Source organism: Mauremys reevesii, linkage group 11 (assembly GCF_016161935.1).
Source record: "Mauremys reevesii isolate NIE-2019 linkage group 11, ASM1616193v1, whole genome shotgun sequence".
Classification (NCBI taxonomy): domain Eukaryota; kingdom Metazoa; phylum Chordata; order Testudines; family Geoemydidae; genus Mauremys; species Mauremys reevesii.
Genome location: NC_052633.1, coordinates 78127 through 96306, shown reverse-complemented (window position 1 = coordinate 96306; position 18180 = coordinate 78127). Strand labels below are relative to the sequence as shown.

Here is an 18180-nt window from a genome sequence, read left to right as displayed (position 1 = left end):
GTGAGGACAATTGAGTAAAATGCCAAAGAGCCCTTCAGATACAGAGATTCTCAGGTCGTTTTTACTCTACTGGATGTTCCTGCAGAACAGCTGAGGGGGTGGGGCGAGGACGGACAGTGGGAAAGGGGCACTGGGGAGGTGGCAGCTCTCCACACCATTGACTTGTGCATGGCGGCTCTTCCTCTGGCTGGGAGAGAGCAAATGACAGACTGGAATCTGCCCTCTGGGATTGGGGCTATAGTAGCTGTGGGTTTAAGCCCCGCCTGCCAGCAGGAATACAGGCATCTGCCAACCCTGGCGAATACCTGTGACAGGAGGCTCCGCACACTGCCAGGATGGCCCCTCTGGGGAATAGCTTGTCAGGTCAACGCCCCTTCCTGCGGTTCCATGCCATCACTCGTCTCTCTGCCAGCCTGCAGCCCGCTCCTGCTCCACAAGCGGCTGCTGCCTCTCTGTGACTCAACCTCCGGACAGCTCACTATACGCGTCGTCCCCTTCCGGGACACCAGAGTCTCTCTCCCGAGCAGTCTCCCCATTCACTGCCTCCTGGGGCCACACCTCAGTGCCTGGCCAGGACCCCGGGCCTGCCCTCTGCTCTGGGACCTGGCTCAGGGACCCTCTAGCCACCAGCCAAGGGCTGGTCCCTCCTGGACCTCACAGCCTCTCCCTGAGCTCTCTTCTAACATTTGGTGCCAGCCCCACCACTCCCTCCTCCTGGGGAGCAACTGCAGGCTCCCCGTCTCTGCAGCCTCCAGCACTCCTCCCTCTCCCAGGAGTGGCTGCGGCCTTTCCCAGCTGCCCCCTCTGCTGTCACCTTCCTGCCTTTCTAAGCCCACCCCAGCTCCTTCCTCCCACCCTCAGCTGGGGAGGGGGCCTGAGCCACCCCCTTCTCAACCTGCCGTAGCCCTTCCAGGGCCAGTGTGGGCTGAGCGCCCCATCTCAGAACCCACAGGCCCTTCCTGTGTCCGTGCGTCTTCGCTGGGAAGGAAGGAAGGTGTCTCAGCTCGCGTTAGCTCAGAGGGCGGAAACCCTAGTGAAGACAAGATGGTGTGTGGTTTTCACAGGATTTAGCAGGTTGAGGCAGGATTTAGCAGGTTGACCCTGATCTCCCCCAGCTTGACTTAACCATGGGGAGTTTAGGGTTTCCTTCAGCCTGCTAACAGGTGAACACCACAAACTGCCCTATTCTCACTAGGACTTTCCGTCCTGTCAGCTAACCTGAGCGCAGGACGCCCCTTTGTCTGAGGGAAGACAAGTCCCCTGAGACGTCTCCGCTGGCAGCTGTGTGGCTGGAGAGGCTGCTCTAGACCAGCGGAGGGGCCTGCAATGCTCTGTGCTGATCCTTAGCCAACCAGGCGTGACTTCCGCCCTCTCAGCAAACTCCATTTCCTGATCACTGGGGCTTCGGGGCTTGGCTTAGGGTGACCAGATGTCCCGATTTTAGAGGGACAGTCCCGAGATTTGGGGCTTTTTTAAATATGGGGTCCTATTACCCCCCACCCTATCCTGATTTTTCACACTTGCTGTCTGGTCACCAGGGGCGGCTCTAGCCATTTCGCCGCCCCAAGCACGGTGGCACTCCAGTCCTGCGGCGCCGGTGGACCTCCTGCAGACGTGCCTGCGGATGCTCCACTGAAGCCGCCGGACCAGCGGACCCTCCGCAGGGACGCCTGCGGGAGGTCCACCGGAGCCGCCCGCCGCCCTCCCGGCGACTGGCAGAGCGCCCCCCGCGGCATGCCGCCCCAAGCGTGCTGGGGCCTGGAGCCGCCCCTGTTGGTCCCCCTCGCTTGGCTTATCAGTCGAGCCTTCCTCTGGAGTGCCCCAGTCTGGGGGAGAGGCTCCATGCTGGGGGTGGTGTAATTCCTGCCCGAGGGCAGGGGCGAGGAGGGTTGTTCTCTCTGCTAGGGTCAAAACAAACCTTCGGAGCCAGGCTGAATGTCGTCTTGTTCTTGCAGGTGATTAACAAAGGACTCTTCATAATTGGGGCAGCAGCAGCACTGGGTGGCAGCTACCCGCTCATAAAGTGGCTGTCCCGTAAGTCTGACTCCTGTGCAGAAAAGCTGTGGAGCTGGATGCGTCATCTCAAGAAAATTGGAAGTGTCCCACCAGAAACACAACTGGCATAAATGCCAGGGGAGCCGCTGAGGGGACACATGGCAAAGGCCCAGGCTGTAAACTCGGAGAGGCGACTAGTGGGAGGGACACAAAGGGGGCACCAGCTAAAGGGGACGCTGCCCGTGGTGCGGGACACGGGGGCTGCTCTCTCCCGGGCAGCCTCCGGCCACGCTGCCTGCCTGGGACGTGCCCGTGGTGCGGGACATGGGGGCTGCTCTCTCCCGGGCAGCCTCCGGCCACGCTGCCTGCCTGGGACGCTGCCCATGACGGGGGCTGCTCTCTCCCGGGCAGCCTCCGGCCACGCTGCCTGCCTGGGACGCTGGTGCGGGACACAGGGGCTGCTCTCTCCTGGGCAGCCTCTGGCCACGCTGCCTGCCTGGGACACTGCCCGTGACGGGGGCTGCTCTCTCCCGGGCAGCCTCCAGCCACGCTGCCTGCCCGGGACATGCCCATGGTGCGGGACACGGGGGCTGCTCAATGTGGGCTGTCCCTGGCAGGCAGCGTGGCCGGAGGCTGCCTAGGAGAGTGCAGCTGCCGCGTGCCGCACCAGGTAATGTGGCCAGAAAAGGAGAGGCTCTGGCCCCGCCTCTTCCCTTCTGGCTCTGGCCCTGCCCCTTCATCTCCCCAGCTGCCAGCCTTGCCCCCCTCCCCAGTGTTTTGGGGAGGGGCAGGTGACCCTCTGCCCACCCCCCCCCCACGGGTCGCCATTGGCTGCGCAGAGTGCTTTGAGATCCTTCCAAGGTGCCACCATTGGTACTTGTCTGATGAGAGCTGCCTTGGTGCTTTCTTCTTTTGAAACTGAAAACGCTGGTTGACAAGTGTGGGCACTTCCACAGCATTTGTGCCTGGAGCAAATGGGCCTAGCGTCAGGAACTCTCCTCAGGCAGGATGTTCCAGAATGCGCCTCCACCCCCGTCAGACCTGGACTTCAGTGCAGAGTCATGCTCACTGCAAGCCACATGTCTCCACAGGGAGGCTGCTGGCCACTTGGGATGGGACCAAACTCCCCTTAGGACTTTCTGCAGAGTTTTCAAACTGACTCTTACCGGTTCTCCGGGTAATATTGAAAGGCAGTCTGCAGGCGGGCAGCTCCCCGATCGTAGGTCACTGTAGCTGAAACAGTTCAGTTCTGTTTCCCGCTGGAAAGTTTTACTGCTATTGAGCTTGTTCAGGTCAAGGATTTCCCAGCAACCCCAGGATGAGTACGAGGATACAACCACCTAGGTTTAGCCTCGATTCCACAAGAGCCTTGGGCATGTGGTAACTTCAGGCAAAGTGGAGAGTCCCATTGAGTTCAGTGGGATTACGTATGTGCCTAAAGTCAGGCGCTGGCTGAAATGAGGCCTAAGCACTCATGTAACACATGGGATTTTTATTCAGTAAACTCCCGTTATTCTGTCATCCTCGTCTACCCAAATAAAAACTGGTTGAAACCAAAAGATGGAACATATAAACCTTTGTGATTCAGACATGTTTTGCCGCTGGGCACGTCTTCAGCTCGCCAGTGCTCAGCGCTGCCTGGCCTGTTTGCGGGGTCTCCTGGTCACTAACACCTCCTGGCTGGTTGTTGTTCCCAGAAACGTGGGTGCTTTGCTCTGGTTTTGGAATCAAGTGCAGCGACTGCTCCCTGGGATTGTCATTTCGTGCCTCAGTGCTAGCTACTAGCTTTTGTACCTCACTGCCGTGATTGTCCAGGCCTGGGAGAGTAAAGTGCAGAATGGGGATTAGTACTGCCCCCACCCCCCCGAGACTGCACCCTCTCAGTGCCCGCTGGGGGTCTGGGCGTGGGGCAGAAGGACTGAGTGCGGCTTCCTTCTGTCAGAATTGAAAACTGATTTTTTAAAAAATGAAACACCTTGTCAGTAGAAAGTTCCAGGATGTGCTTGAAAAGCCTGGGCCCCAGCAGAAAGGGAGGCGGTGGGATACATGGCCAGGCACTGCTTTGCGAGTAGCTCTCCCGAGAGACAGCACTGAGCTTAGTCTGGCTGGTTTGTGTCTCTGGGCTCGTGATCTCTGTGGCAGGGCGTCAGGCTCTCAGCCCCCTGATGGAGCCCCAGTGCTGCTCCTGGGTGTTTGCTCCAAGCCAGACTGTGGGGAGAGGCTTGGGGTGTTGTGATTTGATCCCAGCAAGGGGCAGCTGAACCTAGAGAGAGGGGTTGCTGCTTTGGTCATATGTGCTCAGAGCAGTTTCTAGGGCTTTGGTGCTACAGGCCCCCGTTCAGCAAAGCACAGCTGTAATGATGTCATTCAGCACCGGCTAGGCCCCCTGAAGGCAATGGGCAGTAGCCACGTATTTAATCGTACACCTCGCGGCCCTGGGACGGAACGGTCTAAGCCGTGTGTAGCGTGTGGCCTGAGCCTGGGACAGGGCCGCCCAGCGGATTCAGGGGGCCTGGGAGCGGATATAAAAAAGGCGCCAGCCGCTGCGGCGCTTGTACTCACTGGGCGGGGCTCCGAGTCTGCGGCGGGGACGAGTCCTTCACTCGCTCTGCGTCTTTGGCAGCACTGAAGGACCCATCGCTGAAATGCCGCCAAAGACCCGGAGCGACTGAAGGGCCCCCCGCTGCCGAAGTGCCGCCGAAGACCCGGACCGCCGCCGGGTGAGTAGCCAGGGAAGGGATTGCCCCACTCCCACCCCGGGCGGTCCTGGCCTGGGATGGGTTTCCCAGTGTGGGTTTTGGCTGCAGCCCCAGAGAGGGTGCCTGGCTGTGCCTCGGCCTCGCGGGAAGTTTCTCTCCAGCCGCAGAGCTCGTGGCCCACTCACTCCCTAATGGGGGCATTTGGAGCTCTACAAGAGCCACCTCGGCCTTCCTGGGAGTCTGACATCCCAGCGCAGAGGGGCAGGCTCCCGTCCCCGAGGCCACATTAACTCCCGAGCTCGGCTTGTAACTGCAGCATTGTGCACGCGGCCTGTTCCCCCTCCGGGAGGGGTTCTGTAAGGGACCCAAAGATTCCTATGTCCTACAGTGCTGCAAGAGGTGATACCTGACGCTCCTCCAGCTCCGCTGCGCTGCGCAGACCATCCATCAGCCTTCAAACGAGGGCGGCCCCACACGCAGAGCCTGGCTCAAAGCACCTCGTGTGGGCAGCCAGGCTTTGCCACAAGCACCCATTGCCAGCAGCCAGTCCCATGGTCCTCAGTCCTGCTGCCATCTGCGGAGGGGACGACCCAGCCTCACTGGCAGTGCGGGCCCAGATCACTGGAATGGCCAGGGTGCCATGTGTTGATGGGGGTATTGTGAGTATCACAGCTCTAGAGCCACATTCAGGGGGAGGTATTAGGCAGAGTCCCTTGGCCTGGCTACGCCTGCTCCACCGATGTGTGCGGGAGCTGACTGGACTCAGCACAGGGTGCAGAGGAGACGGCGGAGGAAGGTACAGGAACCCCCACGGTGCTTTCACTGGCACCTTCTCCTGCCTCTGCAAGCCACTCCAGCGCATGGGCAGCCGAGAGAGCGTCTAGCTCAGTAAGGGGAGGGACAGGGGAAGCCCAAGTCACCTCTGACCAGGTCTGTCCTCGTATCCAGAGCTGTGTGAAGTGACATGGGTTGGGCTCATCTGGCTGATGGAACCAGTCTGCTCCCTCGAGAGGCAGCCAACAGAAGGCATCACGCAGACAGGGGACACACACTGCAGGCCAGCCGCCGGCTTTGATGTATTTTTATTAATAGACCAGAGTGGGGATGTGACATGATGCTACAGGCAAATTGTTCTCACACATAAAGCAAGTTCTAGATCAGGGGTGGGTAAACTACGGCCCGTGGGCCACATCTGTCAGACTATTTAATTTGGCCCTCAGCTCCTGCCAGGGAGCAGGATTGGCGGTTTGCACTTCTCCGCGCGGCTCCCGGGAAGCAGCCGGCATGACCCCCCTCTGCAGAGGTGAAAGTAAACCGGTGCGGTCTGGTATGGTGTGCCGGCAAGAGCCAGTACGCCGTGCTGGACCGCATCGACTTCCACGGCGGGGATTGAAAGGGCTTTGGGCTGCCCGCGGCTGGGGCCGGGATTTAAAGGGCTCGGGGCTTCCCTCAGCGTCAGGAGCTCTGGGCCCTTTAAATCCCTGCCCCAGCCCTGCAAAGCTCGGGGTTCCCCCCAGCGGCCGGAGCCCCGGGCCCTTTAATTTGCCCCTGAGCCCCGGGGGGCGCCCAGCCACCTCTGCAGCTGGGAGCCCCTGGTTGATTTAAAGGCTCTGGGGCTCCCAGCCACAGCTGGTTCCCCAGGGCTTTTAAATCTTGAGAGGCCCCGCCCCTTCCAGATGAGGCCACGCCCCCTCAGGACTCCGGCAGTACCGGTAAATCCTGTAAATTACTTTCACCCCTGCCCCTCCCGCTCCTACATAGTGTGTGGAGGTGTGGCCAGGCGGCTCTGTGCGCTGCCCCGTCCGCAGGCGCCGCCTCCACAGCTCCCATTGGCCACGGTTCCTCATCCCCAGCCCCACTTCAGAGCCCGCATCCCCAGCCAGAGCCCTCACACCCCTCCCCCATACCGCAACCCCCGTCCCCAGCCCTGATCCCCCTCCCGCCCTCCAAACCCCTCAATCCCAGCCCAGAGCCCCCTTCTGCACCCAAACCCCTCAATCCCAGCCTAGAGCCCCCTCTTGTACCCCAAGTCCCTCACCCCCCATGCTCCAACAGCCTGCCCCATCCCTGATCCCCCTCCTGCCCTCTGAACCCATTGGTCCCCAGCCCAGAGCTCCCTCCTGCACCCCGAACCCCTCATCTCCAGCCCCACCCCAGAGCCCGCACCCCCAATGCCCCAGAGACCCCTCCCACACCCTGAACTCCTCATTTCTGGCTCCACCCCAGAGACTGCACCCCCAGCTGGAGCCCTCACCCCCTCCTGCAACCTTACCCCCAATTTCATGAGCATTCATGGCCCGCCATACAATTTCCATACCCTGATGTGGCCCTCCGGCCAAAAAGTTTGCCCCCACACCCTCTTCTAGATTCATACAGGCATGACCCTCTGAAATAAGCATTAGTCATTCAGTGCCGCACTTCCAGCTAGCACCGAGCACGGAGAAACCCCCAGGATGTGCCTGTCGCTTTCTCCTGGGGCGCGAGTGTCCGACTGACTCACTGCGAAGGGGAGGAGGATCCTTGTGAGATGGGATGAAGTTAGCATAGAAATCTGACTGCTGCACCTGACATATTTCACATTTGGAACTGTTGTTTCCTTGCCACTAACCCATCACTGAGAAGGCTCAGACCCCACAGGTTACGGGTGCAGCCAGGACTGCAGACCCACTGATGAATGCAGCAGAAAGCTCTGAGGGTCAGTCACTGGCAAGAGGGCAATGATTTAGGAAGGTGTGGGGCACATCGCCGACTGCTCCCTCTTTCCAGCCACCAGCGGCCACCCACCCCTATGGCCACTACCCTCCTCACAGCGGGTTTACAGCTCTGGGGACCGGCACGTGGCCTGACCCCAGAACGATTTTAGCACTGCCTTTTCTACAAGACCTGCACTAGTTCCCGTAACAGAGCGCAGCACAGCGGGACAGGGGTTGGAGTGACCGCAGCCTTTGAGTGGAGCGCTTTAGACCAGAAAGAAGGGGGCATCTGGTAAAATGCCAAGCAAAGATCAATATTGGTTGCAGGTTGAAAACTAGTAACAATGCAGGCTTGATTCAAGCTCTAGCAGCAGCCAGTGCTTGCAAGTATTTGCAGCGTGAGTTGAGAGAGATGGTGGGATCATTATCCAGGAGCCCATGCTAATGCAAATTGAAAATAATCCCACTCATCAAAGCTTATGCTGCTGCCTTCTCTCAGCCCTATCAACACAGCTTGCAGGAGCCACGCAGAGGGAGGAGGTTGCTGGAGGTGCACAACACAGCCTGCTGGACAAAGCCTGCCCTTCACTGGCAGCGTCATGCAAGAAGGGAACAGCGTACAGCAGATCTTGCTTAGAGAATAAAATGCTGGTGCCCTTAGGTTGGTATTTCCTGGTTTAACAGTCGAGCCTTCACAGGCTGTGCAGGGTAGTGCCACGTCATTCTCCATTGAATCTGGGGTTCATGACAGTGGTGGTAGCACTCTGGAAAAGGGGATTATCACCCTGGGAAGAAATACCAGACAGGTACATTGTTAGTGCTGCCTGGATTTTCCAGAAACAGAGCCTCAGGTCACCCCGCTGGCTAAGGATCGGCTCGAGCGAACATTACAAACTGACGGAGAGACGGGGGCTGCTCACTTGTGGTTCTCCCCCAGTCACGGGGAGCTTTCCCCCCACTTTGGTGACAGGTGAGCCATTGCTCCTGTGCTATGATGTGGACACACTGCTCCAACCCTCCAGTACTCATCCTCAGGTGCAGAAGCATTTGCCCAGGTGAGAGCTTCTGGACTAAAGAACCTGGTACGTCCAGGCGGCTGTCGCTCTCCGAGGGAGTGGGCAGCCAGTGGAGAGGCTATACAATTCAGTTCTGCAACTTTTAACTTTTCAGGTCCCCACACCAGCCATGTGCCGATGATTTCTGGTTAGGGCTGCATGGGCATTTCCTCCTTCCTGCCATGAGACCAACCCTGGGCATGAGTGGCAGCAGCGATGTGCAATGGGAGACATCTCAGCTAGCCAGGGCCTCCAGATAAACCTGCTTTGGGTAAGTCTCTGGGCCCCCTGTGTCTCCCACACTGGAGAAGGGAAAGTCCGCCCCATCTTGCACCCAAACCATGAGTGTCCCTCAGTATCTGTATCTGTTCTCTCAACACCTCCAGCCTGTGGCCGTAAAGGAGCCACTGGCCCTAGTGCTGGGTTTGGGGAGGGTACAGGACATGTGAGGCCCATCGGGAATTAAAGCCTGGGAACCACTTGGCAGTGGCTTGTGCCCAGTTATTTCCCACACCTGCACAATTGCAAGAGGGCCTGAGGCCTCCTCCCCAGAGCCCACCCGCCCCACAACTAAGAGCAGACGCCCGTCAGGCTGGCAGGGCTCCAGCAGCTCTAGGGAAAAGGCAGGGCAGGCGGAACCGGGCGGCTGTCTGTGGGGCTATGGGAGAGGCAGCGCCAGCTCACCTCGTTCCACTTGGCCTTCAACTTCTCCTTCTCGAACCTGCTGTACTCCCTGCGGTCGAACGCCTCCATCACCAGCCGCCACATCACCAGGAGCAGCAGCCCAATCAGGGCCACGCCCGCAATGGTGCCGCCCACGATGGCAGCGATGTTCGGGGGCTGCGGACACTCTGGGGATCAGAGAGCGCACAGGACAGTCAGTGTTCAGCCCTGCCGCCAGCAGCCAGGCTGGTGACATGGAACGGCATGTGCCACATCCCACAGGGTGTGGTGAGAGCTGGCCACACACCGAGCCCGATGGGGCCTGTCCTCTTGCAGCTAGCGCAGGCTCTACGCCACCAAAACATGGCAGCAGCCACAGCACCCGGCGCCTGGCGCTGGCAGCCGGGTGCAGCCAGTCGGCTGCTAGATCTGCAGGCTGATTGCTGTTACCCCACTGGCGCTCTGGTGTCCAGCCGGCAGTGCCTGACCAGCTTCCTGGGGGCTTAGGGGGAGGGCACAGCGGCTTGAATCCAGCCAGGAGCAGGACTCGGCCGGAAAGACAGAACGGGGAGGAAGGGAGGAGGTTTCAGAACCTGGCAGGAGGAAAGGGAAGGGGCCATAAAGGCCTGTCCGTGCTCGCCAAGGGACCCAGTGCTGGCTGTGACTGACTAGCCATGCTCAACTCCAGAACGTTCTCTGTCGGGTGACAGCATTCGTCCCCTCCCCACATGGGGGGCGCTGCTCTGGGAGGGGGGCAGGGGACTCCCCACCAGCAAGGGCGGGGCCTGTTTCTCGTGGCATCTTTACTTATTTTGAATGAAGCAAAATCCCCAATACTTTTTCTGTTTGAAAATTCCCATCCTGCTGTGCCTGTAGGGGGCGCTGTATCCTCTTCTGGGTTTGGCAGGCTGGCTCTGGTGCGAAACCCGCCCCGCCTTACGGAGTACAGAGAGGGGTGTGGGACGAGACTCCAGTACCTTTCTCGCCAATGACTTGAAAGGAGTACTTGTCCTCCCCATCCTCCTGTTTCATGCGGTAGGAAATCCAGCAATTCTCCGAGTCCTTCTCCCGGCACTGCCGGCCGCCTGCCAACGAATTGGATTTGTCGATGTTCGAACACGCAGCTGTGCAGTTCTTCTGAAACGGGCCGCTCCCAAACTCCCTGCACTCCACACAGGAGCTGGAAGACAGACACAGGAGGCGCATGGCTCGGACAATAGGCTGGCTGGCAGCTCAGGGATAGGGGGACCCGTGTGTGGGGGGGGAAGGAATATTCCCCAGCTCCGCCTGGCAGTGGCCTTGGGGGCTTTGCCTTCCTCTGCAGCAGGGCGTGTGCGTCACTTGCCAGGATTAACGCAGTTATCCAGCAGCTGCTTCACTAACCAGCACAGCCTAAGAGCGCAGTGTGAACCTGGTGCGCCTCGCCCCCCATTCGCTGCCTGGGGCACGTCAGAGACTAGTGTCCTGTGGCCTGTCCCACTGGGGTCTTCGGTGAGCTGCTGGGTGCAGTGTGTGGGCAGCCGGTGGTGCTGCGAGCCCGTGACATGCGGGAGGTCGGACCGGACACCCTGCTGCTCCCTTCTGGCCTGAGGCCTGGGGCTGGTTAGCTAGTGGATCAGGCACGGGGCAGGAGGAGGCAGACTGATGGCTGGGAAGAGGACGGGGCTGCCTGTGACGGGTTCCACGGACCTCAGAAGCCTCATGGGGGGCAGAGTTGCTGGGGACACTCGCAGGCCACGGGCACCTGTAGAACCAGGTTCTTGTTGTGGAAGCCAGTAAATAATTAACAAGGTTTTGAAGAGATCTTAATGAATGTTAGTTAGCATGAGTTAGGTTAACTGTGACCCTGGTGAGGTGAGGAAGCAAGATAATGTAAGACAGAGTGAATTGTGTGAAAGTTATTACGACCTTGCAATATGCAGTCTTGCAGTCTTGTTTTTCTAGTGAGATAGCAGAAAAGCTTATGTATAAACAAAATGTATTTGTTGCTTTTTACTGTCTGTATTATTGCTAGAAATTGTCTGAAACAACGGTATAAAGGCTTGATGTAATTGTTTACCAGTTGAGAGACCTGTCCAGGACCCTGTGTCCTATGGCACTCTCTCCCTCCATTGTAATTACTGGAGAAATAATAAAGTATTTAATTTTGCTGCACCCAAACAAAAAGCGAGAACTGAGTTTTTCTTCGACATTGTGCTGCCACCCCACAACTGTGGGGCCGAAGCGGCCATTAGCAGGAGCTTTCCAGGTTAGCACAGAACCAGCCACCGTTGACGAGAGAGGGAACCGCACCCGCGCTGTGCCCCTGAGCTCCGGCCAGGGGAGGCGAGAGCGCGGGGAGCAGCCAGGCTGGGGCGCTCCTGCAGGTCACTTACATGTACCGGGCGCAGGGCGAAGGGCAGCCAGGGCATTCCTCGCAGAACGGGGGCTGGTAGCCTGCCTTACACTGGCACGTATTGCACCGGCAGTGCCCACGGTCGCTGCACACCTTCCCCCGTGGGTTCACACAGCCGTCTGTAGACTTCTTGCACTGGCAGGCGCTGCCTTCGAAGCCATCAAAGCATTTGCACTCCCCACAGTCACAGCGCCCTCTCTCTGGGGGCAAACAGAGATTTTAGAGCCAATACAGCTGCTCTGGGACAAACCCTATAGGCAGGTACCAGGGCGGGGCCACGGGCGCGATGAACCTCTACAGTAAGGGAAGAATCTAGGGGCCAATCCTGTGAGAGTTATGGATTCCTTCACCGGCCTGGCCTTTACCTGCCTGGATTTTCATCCTCACCGGACAGGCTCAGAACACGTCCCTCCTTCCGGATGGGTGGGGCTTACATTTTCAGAGTATTTCCTGGAGCCCCAGAGCTTGGGGTTTCAGCCCCGCAGGAGGTGCCAGGTGCCAGGGCTCAGGGCTTCTGCCCTGCAGGAGGCACCAGGGCTCAGGGCTTCTGCCCTGTAGGAGGTGCCAGGGCTCAGGGCTTCTGCCCCGTGGGAGGCACCAGGGCTCGGGGTTTCAGCCCTGCAGGAGGTGCCAGGGCTCAGGGCTTCTGCCCCGTGGGAGGCAGCAGGGCTCGGGGCTTCTGCCCCGCGGGAGGTGCCAGAGCTCGGGGTTTCAGCCCCGCAGGAGGTGCCAGGGCTCAGGGCTTCTGCCCTGTAGGAGGTGCCAGGGCTCAGGGCTTCTGCCCCGTGGGAGGCACCAGGGCTTGGGGTTTCAGCCCTGCAGGAGGTGCCAGGGCTCGAGGTTTCAGCCCTGCAGGAGGTGCCAGGGCTCAGGGCTTCTGCCCTGCAGGAGGTGCCAGGGCTCAGGGCTTCTGCCCCATGGGAGGCAGCAGGGCTCGGGGCTTCTGCCCTGCGGGAGGTGCCAGAGCTTGGGGTTTCAGCCCCGCGGGAGGTGCCAGAGCTCGGGGTTTCAGCCCCATGGGAGGCACCAGGGCTCGGGGCTTCACCTTGGTGGGGTGCACCGGCACCTGAAGCTTTAGCTCTGTGGGTGCACCGGGGCTTGGGGCTTCTGGCCTGTGGCAGGCACCAGTGCTTGGGGCTCTAGCCCTGGGGCTTTGCCGGGGCTCAGAGCTTCTGCTCTGTGGAGCGTTGCGGAGCTTGGGGCTTTAGCCCTGTGGGCTTGAAAATATTTACTGGAGCTCTGCTCTGGGCAGCTCAGGCTGAATTTCAGTCCTGCACAAGGGGCCTTTCTACGGCATCGCACTTAGTGAACTGGGTAGCTGGGGCTGTGTCAGCATAACTCCTGGACACACTGAAAGCCTGCGGCTTCCTTCTCCAGTGGAGCACTCTGACCCAGCTAGTCCCCGCAGGGCCACGAGGGCGGGTGGGAAGCCAGAGGGAGGAGAAAGAGCCCAGACATTAAGGCTCTCTCGCTAGCTTCTCACAGCACATCCCTTGTTCAAGCACATCAAGCCCTGGGTGTTTAAGGAACGGCCTCGTGAGGAACTTGTGTGTCTTGCGAGGACAGTGAGGAAACATGTGGAGTGGAAAGAAGCGTTTGGATGATGTTCCCATTGCAAATATTAGCCTGCCCCAGGGCCCGGAGCGTGGCGCCCGCACAGCCCTTGCTGCACTCCCATCCGGCTACGGTGGTTGCAAAGCACTGGGAAATGGGCTGTCTCGCCTATACAGCTCCACTGGATGGCAATCTAGGGCACGTGGCAGGCTAGTACGGAGACTAACCCGGCTGGTTCTCTGAGATAAGGCCTGGGTCTAACTCAGGAGTCTGTCTGCTAAGAAGAGTGCACTGACGCGTGAGGGCACAGCGGGGGCCTGCAGCCAGAGCCCCGGAGCAGGTCGCCACTGGAACAATGGCCACAGGACAGGAAGGGAAGGGGCCAGGTCAGACCCCGGAGCCGTCACTCACCTTCACCGCCGCACAGCTGTCCGTTATGGACCTCACAATTCACGTTGTCGCACTCGCAGAAGATCCCGTAGATCTGCTTGTTGGGCGTGTCGCTGGTGTGGCAGGTGCACTGCCCACACACGCAGTCCCCCAGGCCCGAGCAGATGACCGAGGCATTGTCCTTCCGACAGCTCCCTTCCAGCTCCTTGCTGGTTTTGCCTTTTGTTTCGCACTCGCAGTTCTTGCCAGTGTGGCCTGGATTGCAGCTGGTGGGAGAGGAGAGGAACCCAGAAATCAGGGTCAGTGGCAGGCAGTATGGGATGGAAACCATTACACTGGTCAGACCATCCTCAGACCTGCCACAGCAACACAAAGAGCTTGTGCCTAGGAGCTGGTTCTCAGAGATGCTGAGCACCTGAAACCCCTTTGGTTTTCCATTGTCCTTCCCTGTAACCACGGCACCCCATATCCTTCACAGTGATATAATTATGATATGATTATTGCGTAATTATGATACATTTTGTGCAAGACGGGTCATGTGAGGTGTCATTGGAAAAGTTATGATTTGCTGAATATGATTATCCTGTTTCTATGCATGTATCATGTTTGTATCTAAAGTTAGGAATATTGACTATGGATCTATATGTCAATCATGCTTACTCTGGGTGACTCCCACAACTAGCCTTTCTGGTACAACAATGAAGAAGCCAGACAGTGCTGGCGGCCCATCAGCAAAGACAATGGACCCTGGAAGAACTTAACCCTCCTGTTTGAACATTCCAGACAGCCTGTAAGTAATGGCTGCTATGACTCAGCAAGGTATGCAAGGGCCTGTAATCCGGCCGCATGACTCTGAACTCCATCTTGGGATGTCAGTGTTTTTCCACAAACTGAATTTAGGACAAAGGGTTCCTGCCATATGCTAAAGCTCTGTAAGGCAGGGAGTGACATCCTCGGTTGTTCTTCGCTCCTCACACAAGAAGACTCCTGGAAACATCTGAGGAACAAAGACTGAACTGGGGGAAGTGCTGGACCCAGGTTAAAGGAATTTCTAGCCTGTGTATGAAACACCTGGGGATTCCAAGCCGCAAAGCAAATGCAGCTTGTGCCTTAAGAGTCTGCCAACCTGCTTGTATCATCAGCCAGGGTGAGAATTTGCTAATTCATATCCAATCTCTCTAGTAGTTTAGGCTTAGTTTGCATTTTTGTTTATTTGCTAGGTAATCGGCTTTGATCTGTTTGCTATCCCTTGTCCACTGCAGGACATCCTGACAGGCAGAACTTGGCCCATTAACTGTGCCCTGTCACTGTGACATTCACCAGTCATTGAAAATAAAACCAACCTGCTGAAAGTTCTCGTGGGAAGAAAAGAAATGGGCACATTAGCTTGACAGAAATAAGTGTCTGTGCCTCACACTTTGTGGATTTCATGGTCCCTGTGCACAAAGACTGTCCCAGCATCGCCATGAATGCCAGTACAGCCATCAGCTGGCCTGGTGCTTGGAAAGCCGCCCATTCCCAGTGATCCCCAAGCTCCTGATGAGCCCTCGGACCCCTGGTTCAGTGGCATGGTGTTACTGGGATCATTTACCTGCACGTGCCACACACGATTTGGCCGTTCCCGTTGCAGGCAGTGGGGCTCGGTCGCTCATCACAGTCACAGTTGCACCGGCTGACCAGATCCACAGTGAGCGTGTCTGTGAAGCCCAGGGGCCGGATGGTAAAGGACTGGTTTGGGATGCACTCCTTTGCTGTAACTTTCACCTGGAAAGTAATCTGGAAGGAGGTGAAGGGAGCCAGGTTATGGGACTGTTTTCTAGGAAAGCATCATGGTCAAGGTGCTCAGGCTATCAGCCCTAGCCTAAATTTGCCTCTGTCCTGAAATGTCCCTTCCAGGAGACAGGTAATTTCTGGAATTGGGTCTGCAGGGTCCCTTCTCAAATCTCTCACTAGGGCACAGCAGAGATGGTCAAACATTGGAACGTCCGTCCTACGAGAAATGCTTCTATTTCAACATTTGTTTTTGTCCTGAATCAGGAAAAAAGTCAAAATATCAACCCCCCACCCTACACATACACACACGCACACACAAAAATTAGAAGTTCAAAGAAAAATTTGTTAGGTCCAGAAGGGTTGAAACATTTTGTGTCAGATCAGTTTGACACTCAATTGTGTCCACTAAGCCGCCATGTTGTATTGCAGGTGTCTCATGCCCCCATTCTCCTCTATGGGCCAGGCTCCTGGTTTGGACTACATTTCCCATGATACACTGCTGTCATGGGATTCCCATGATGCACAATATTAAGTGGCAAGGTCACGGTACATGGTAGGAGATAAAGTCTAGCCAGAGAATCCAGTTCATAGGGGACAATGGAGGCACAAGGCACCCAAATTACAACTCCATGATGCACTCCATGAAACAGCTCATGCAGACACAGATTAGTGTCTAACTGACCCGAAATGAAACATTTTGGTTTGATTCAATAAACTGAAATTTTTGGGTCAGGTCACTCCAAGCCAAAACAAAGTATTTAGTTTCAGTTTTTCCCAGCTGGAAACAAACAAACAAACAAATCTGTGAAAATCAATGTTTTCTAATGGAAACATGTTGATTTTGCAGAAATGACATTTTCCATCAAATGAACATTTGGCTGGAGAATTCCCAGCCAGCTCTGACAGATTGCACGGTGAATACAGTCCTTCCTCAACTGCCATTCAGTGCCCAAGCCTGGGAGGGGTTCAGGATTTGCAGGAGATGTTTCTGTTTTGCCAAAAAAAATTGCAGAAAAGAAAAGAAATCCCCATTTTCTGATTCTCTCTCCTGCTGTGACAGGTAACCTCAACCTTAACTTCACCTGAACATGGAGATGGGGGCAGCGAATTGGGTTCTGCTATGAAAAGAACATACAGGAACTCAGCACACAGGATCCTGTGTTCACTTTGAGCTCTAGAACGTTAGTACTGTTCCTCATCTTTCTGCGAGAAACTAAGGTTACAGAGAGGACTGAGCCAGGGCTCTCCTACCTTGTCATGGATCTTGACATCACCACATTCCCCTCTCACGCCATCTATGGTGGCTTTTTTGCCATGGCAGAAAGAATCGTATGTGATTTTCAAAAAGTCCGGCGAGGTACCATGGTCCAGGATGACTCTGGAGGACAAGTTCTGTGAGGAAAATAAGAAAGAAAATGACACAGAAATATGTCAGCATCACAAAGAGGGGATCAAATCTGAGAACTGCCTCAGAATAAAGACTCCTTGAGGATGGCTTGCCTGTGACACAGTGTATTACACCTTCAGTTGGGTGCTATTGCTTTTCCTTTGGGTGTAATTGTAATCAGTTCAATACAAGGTATGACTGAGAGGGAGGACTAGGAAGCGAGATCTTAGCTCTGATAAATGTGGTGGAAATGGGATTGCTAGGGTATGAGTCGGGATTTGGGATGTGCAATCTATGTTTTGTTTTGGAGAAGAGTGGGTCAGTCTTTCCCACCACAGATCCATCACCCCGCTCTGTGATAATGAGGCAACATAACTGGGAACGTCAGCTTGGACTCTGCACTGCTCCAAGGCTTTCCAGACAGGGAAAATATGTCCATTATTCAATATGAAAGCACACAGTGGAAGGACAAGGAGGAACATTTTGGTTCGTGCTCTGGCAATGACTCATATGTAGTGTAATGTTTCTGCACAGCACCTGCATGTATAATATAAGTCAGATACTTGGCATGTTAGAATTCTCATATACAAAATTAATGATCTGTCAGTAATTAATTGTTTGCTGCAAAAACAAAGACTGCACTAAAAAATTTGCAGGTGAAACCCATGTTAATTTCCATTGTCCCTTCCAACTTCTCAGTACTGGTTTTGAAATGTTGTATTTTGCTTCTTATTTATCCTGAGCCAGTATTGATTTTATTTTATCCTACTGTATAAGAGCTAGGTATTAGTATTATTACTGGTGCTCAGTAATGGGGTTTACAAACCCCCTACTGAACATGGGGTGGTGGGAAGGAAAGTCTCTCCTGTTTACAAGCAAGCAGCTTCATCACACTCTCAAGCAGCTCCCAGAACAGCCAATCGTGGAGGTAGGCACCCACAGCTGCAATCGGTAGAGAAAACAAGACCTGCTATAAAGAGCACAGCACAGAGGTGGAAAGGCCTGCGGTAGCAAAGGGGTGACAATCCCACACCAGGTTGCCTTCAAGAAAATAGCCAGGAGACTGAAAGACTGCAAGCCCTAAAACTGATAAAACTCAGTTGGATGTGATGGTCCCGGAAGTGATTTGATTAAGAAGGTGAAACCCCTAGGAAGACCATACTTAGTAGTGTTTGTGACACACTGTACCCTATGTTCACCACTTTTATATGGTTATGATATATTTTGTACAAAACGTGCCTTGTGCAGTATCATTTGAAAACTCATAATCTGCTGGACATTATTAGCCTGGTAAAATATGTGTGGCAACTTTGTATGTAAAGTGATGAGACTCTAATCGATAACAATGATTTTACTTTAATGTGTTACAAAGTTAGAAAAGCTGGCTCAAACTAGTTTTTCAGAGACTTCACACCAGCAGGGTTCTAAAGAGTTAATTGGAAATTCACCAGCTGTAAACAAGAAATTTACAATTCACCTGAAGGACACCTGGTAGCCAGGGGCGGCTCTACAAAGTAGGCTGCCCCCAGCGCCGGAGAGCGCCGCGCGCCCCCCCCCCAGTCGGCGGTCCCCTCTT

General features: G+C 56.0%; 2 protein-coding genes across 7 annotated transcripts in view; one reads left to right on the top strand and one right to left on the bottom strand.

Moving 5' to 3' along the window:
- The window catches only part of KMO (kynurenine 3-monooxygenase), a 52515-nt gene extending 49938 nt beyond the window's left edge, over window positions 1-2577 (top strand). For both annotated transcript variants that reach the window (XM_039495315.1, XM_039495314.1), the window contains exon 15: window positions 1956-2577. In XM_039495315.1, coding sequence (XP_039351249.1) covers window positions 1956-2126 — 171 coding nt within the window. In that variant the 3' untranslated portion in view covers window positions 2127-2577. The remainder of the gene's footprint in view (window positions 1-1955) is intronic.
- A 5443-nt stretch (window positions 2578-8020) lies between these two features.
- Window positions 8021-18180, bottom strand: part of ITGB2 (integrin subunit beta 2) — a 58080-nt gene continuing 47920 nt past the window's right edge. For all 5 annotated transcript variants that reach the window (XM_039494441.1, XM_039494438.1, XM_039494440.1 and 2 more), the window contains exons 10-16: window positions 16469-16609; window positions 15036-15220; window positions 13466-13710; window positions 11481-11700; window positions 10083-10285; window positions 9127-9293; window positions 8021-8172 (exon numbers count right to left, since the gene is read on the bottom strand). In XM_039494441.1, the coding sequence (XP_039350375.1) occupies window positions 8107-8172; window positions 9127-9293; window positions 10083-10285; window positions 11481-11700; window positions 13466-13710; window positions 15036-15220; window positions 16469-16609 (1227 nt within the window). In that variant the 3' untranslated portion in view covers window positions 8021-8106. The remainder of the gene's footprint in view (window positions 8173-9126; window positions 9294-10082; window positions 10286-11480; window positions 11701-13465; window positions 13711-15035; window positions 15221-16468; window positions 16610-18180) is intronic.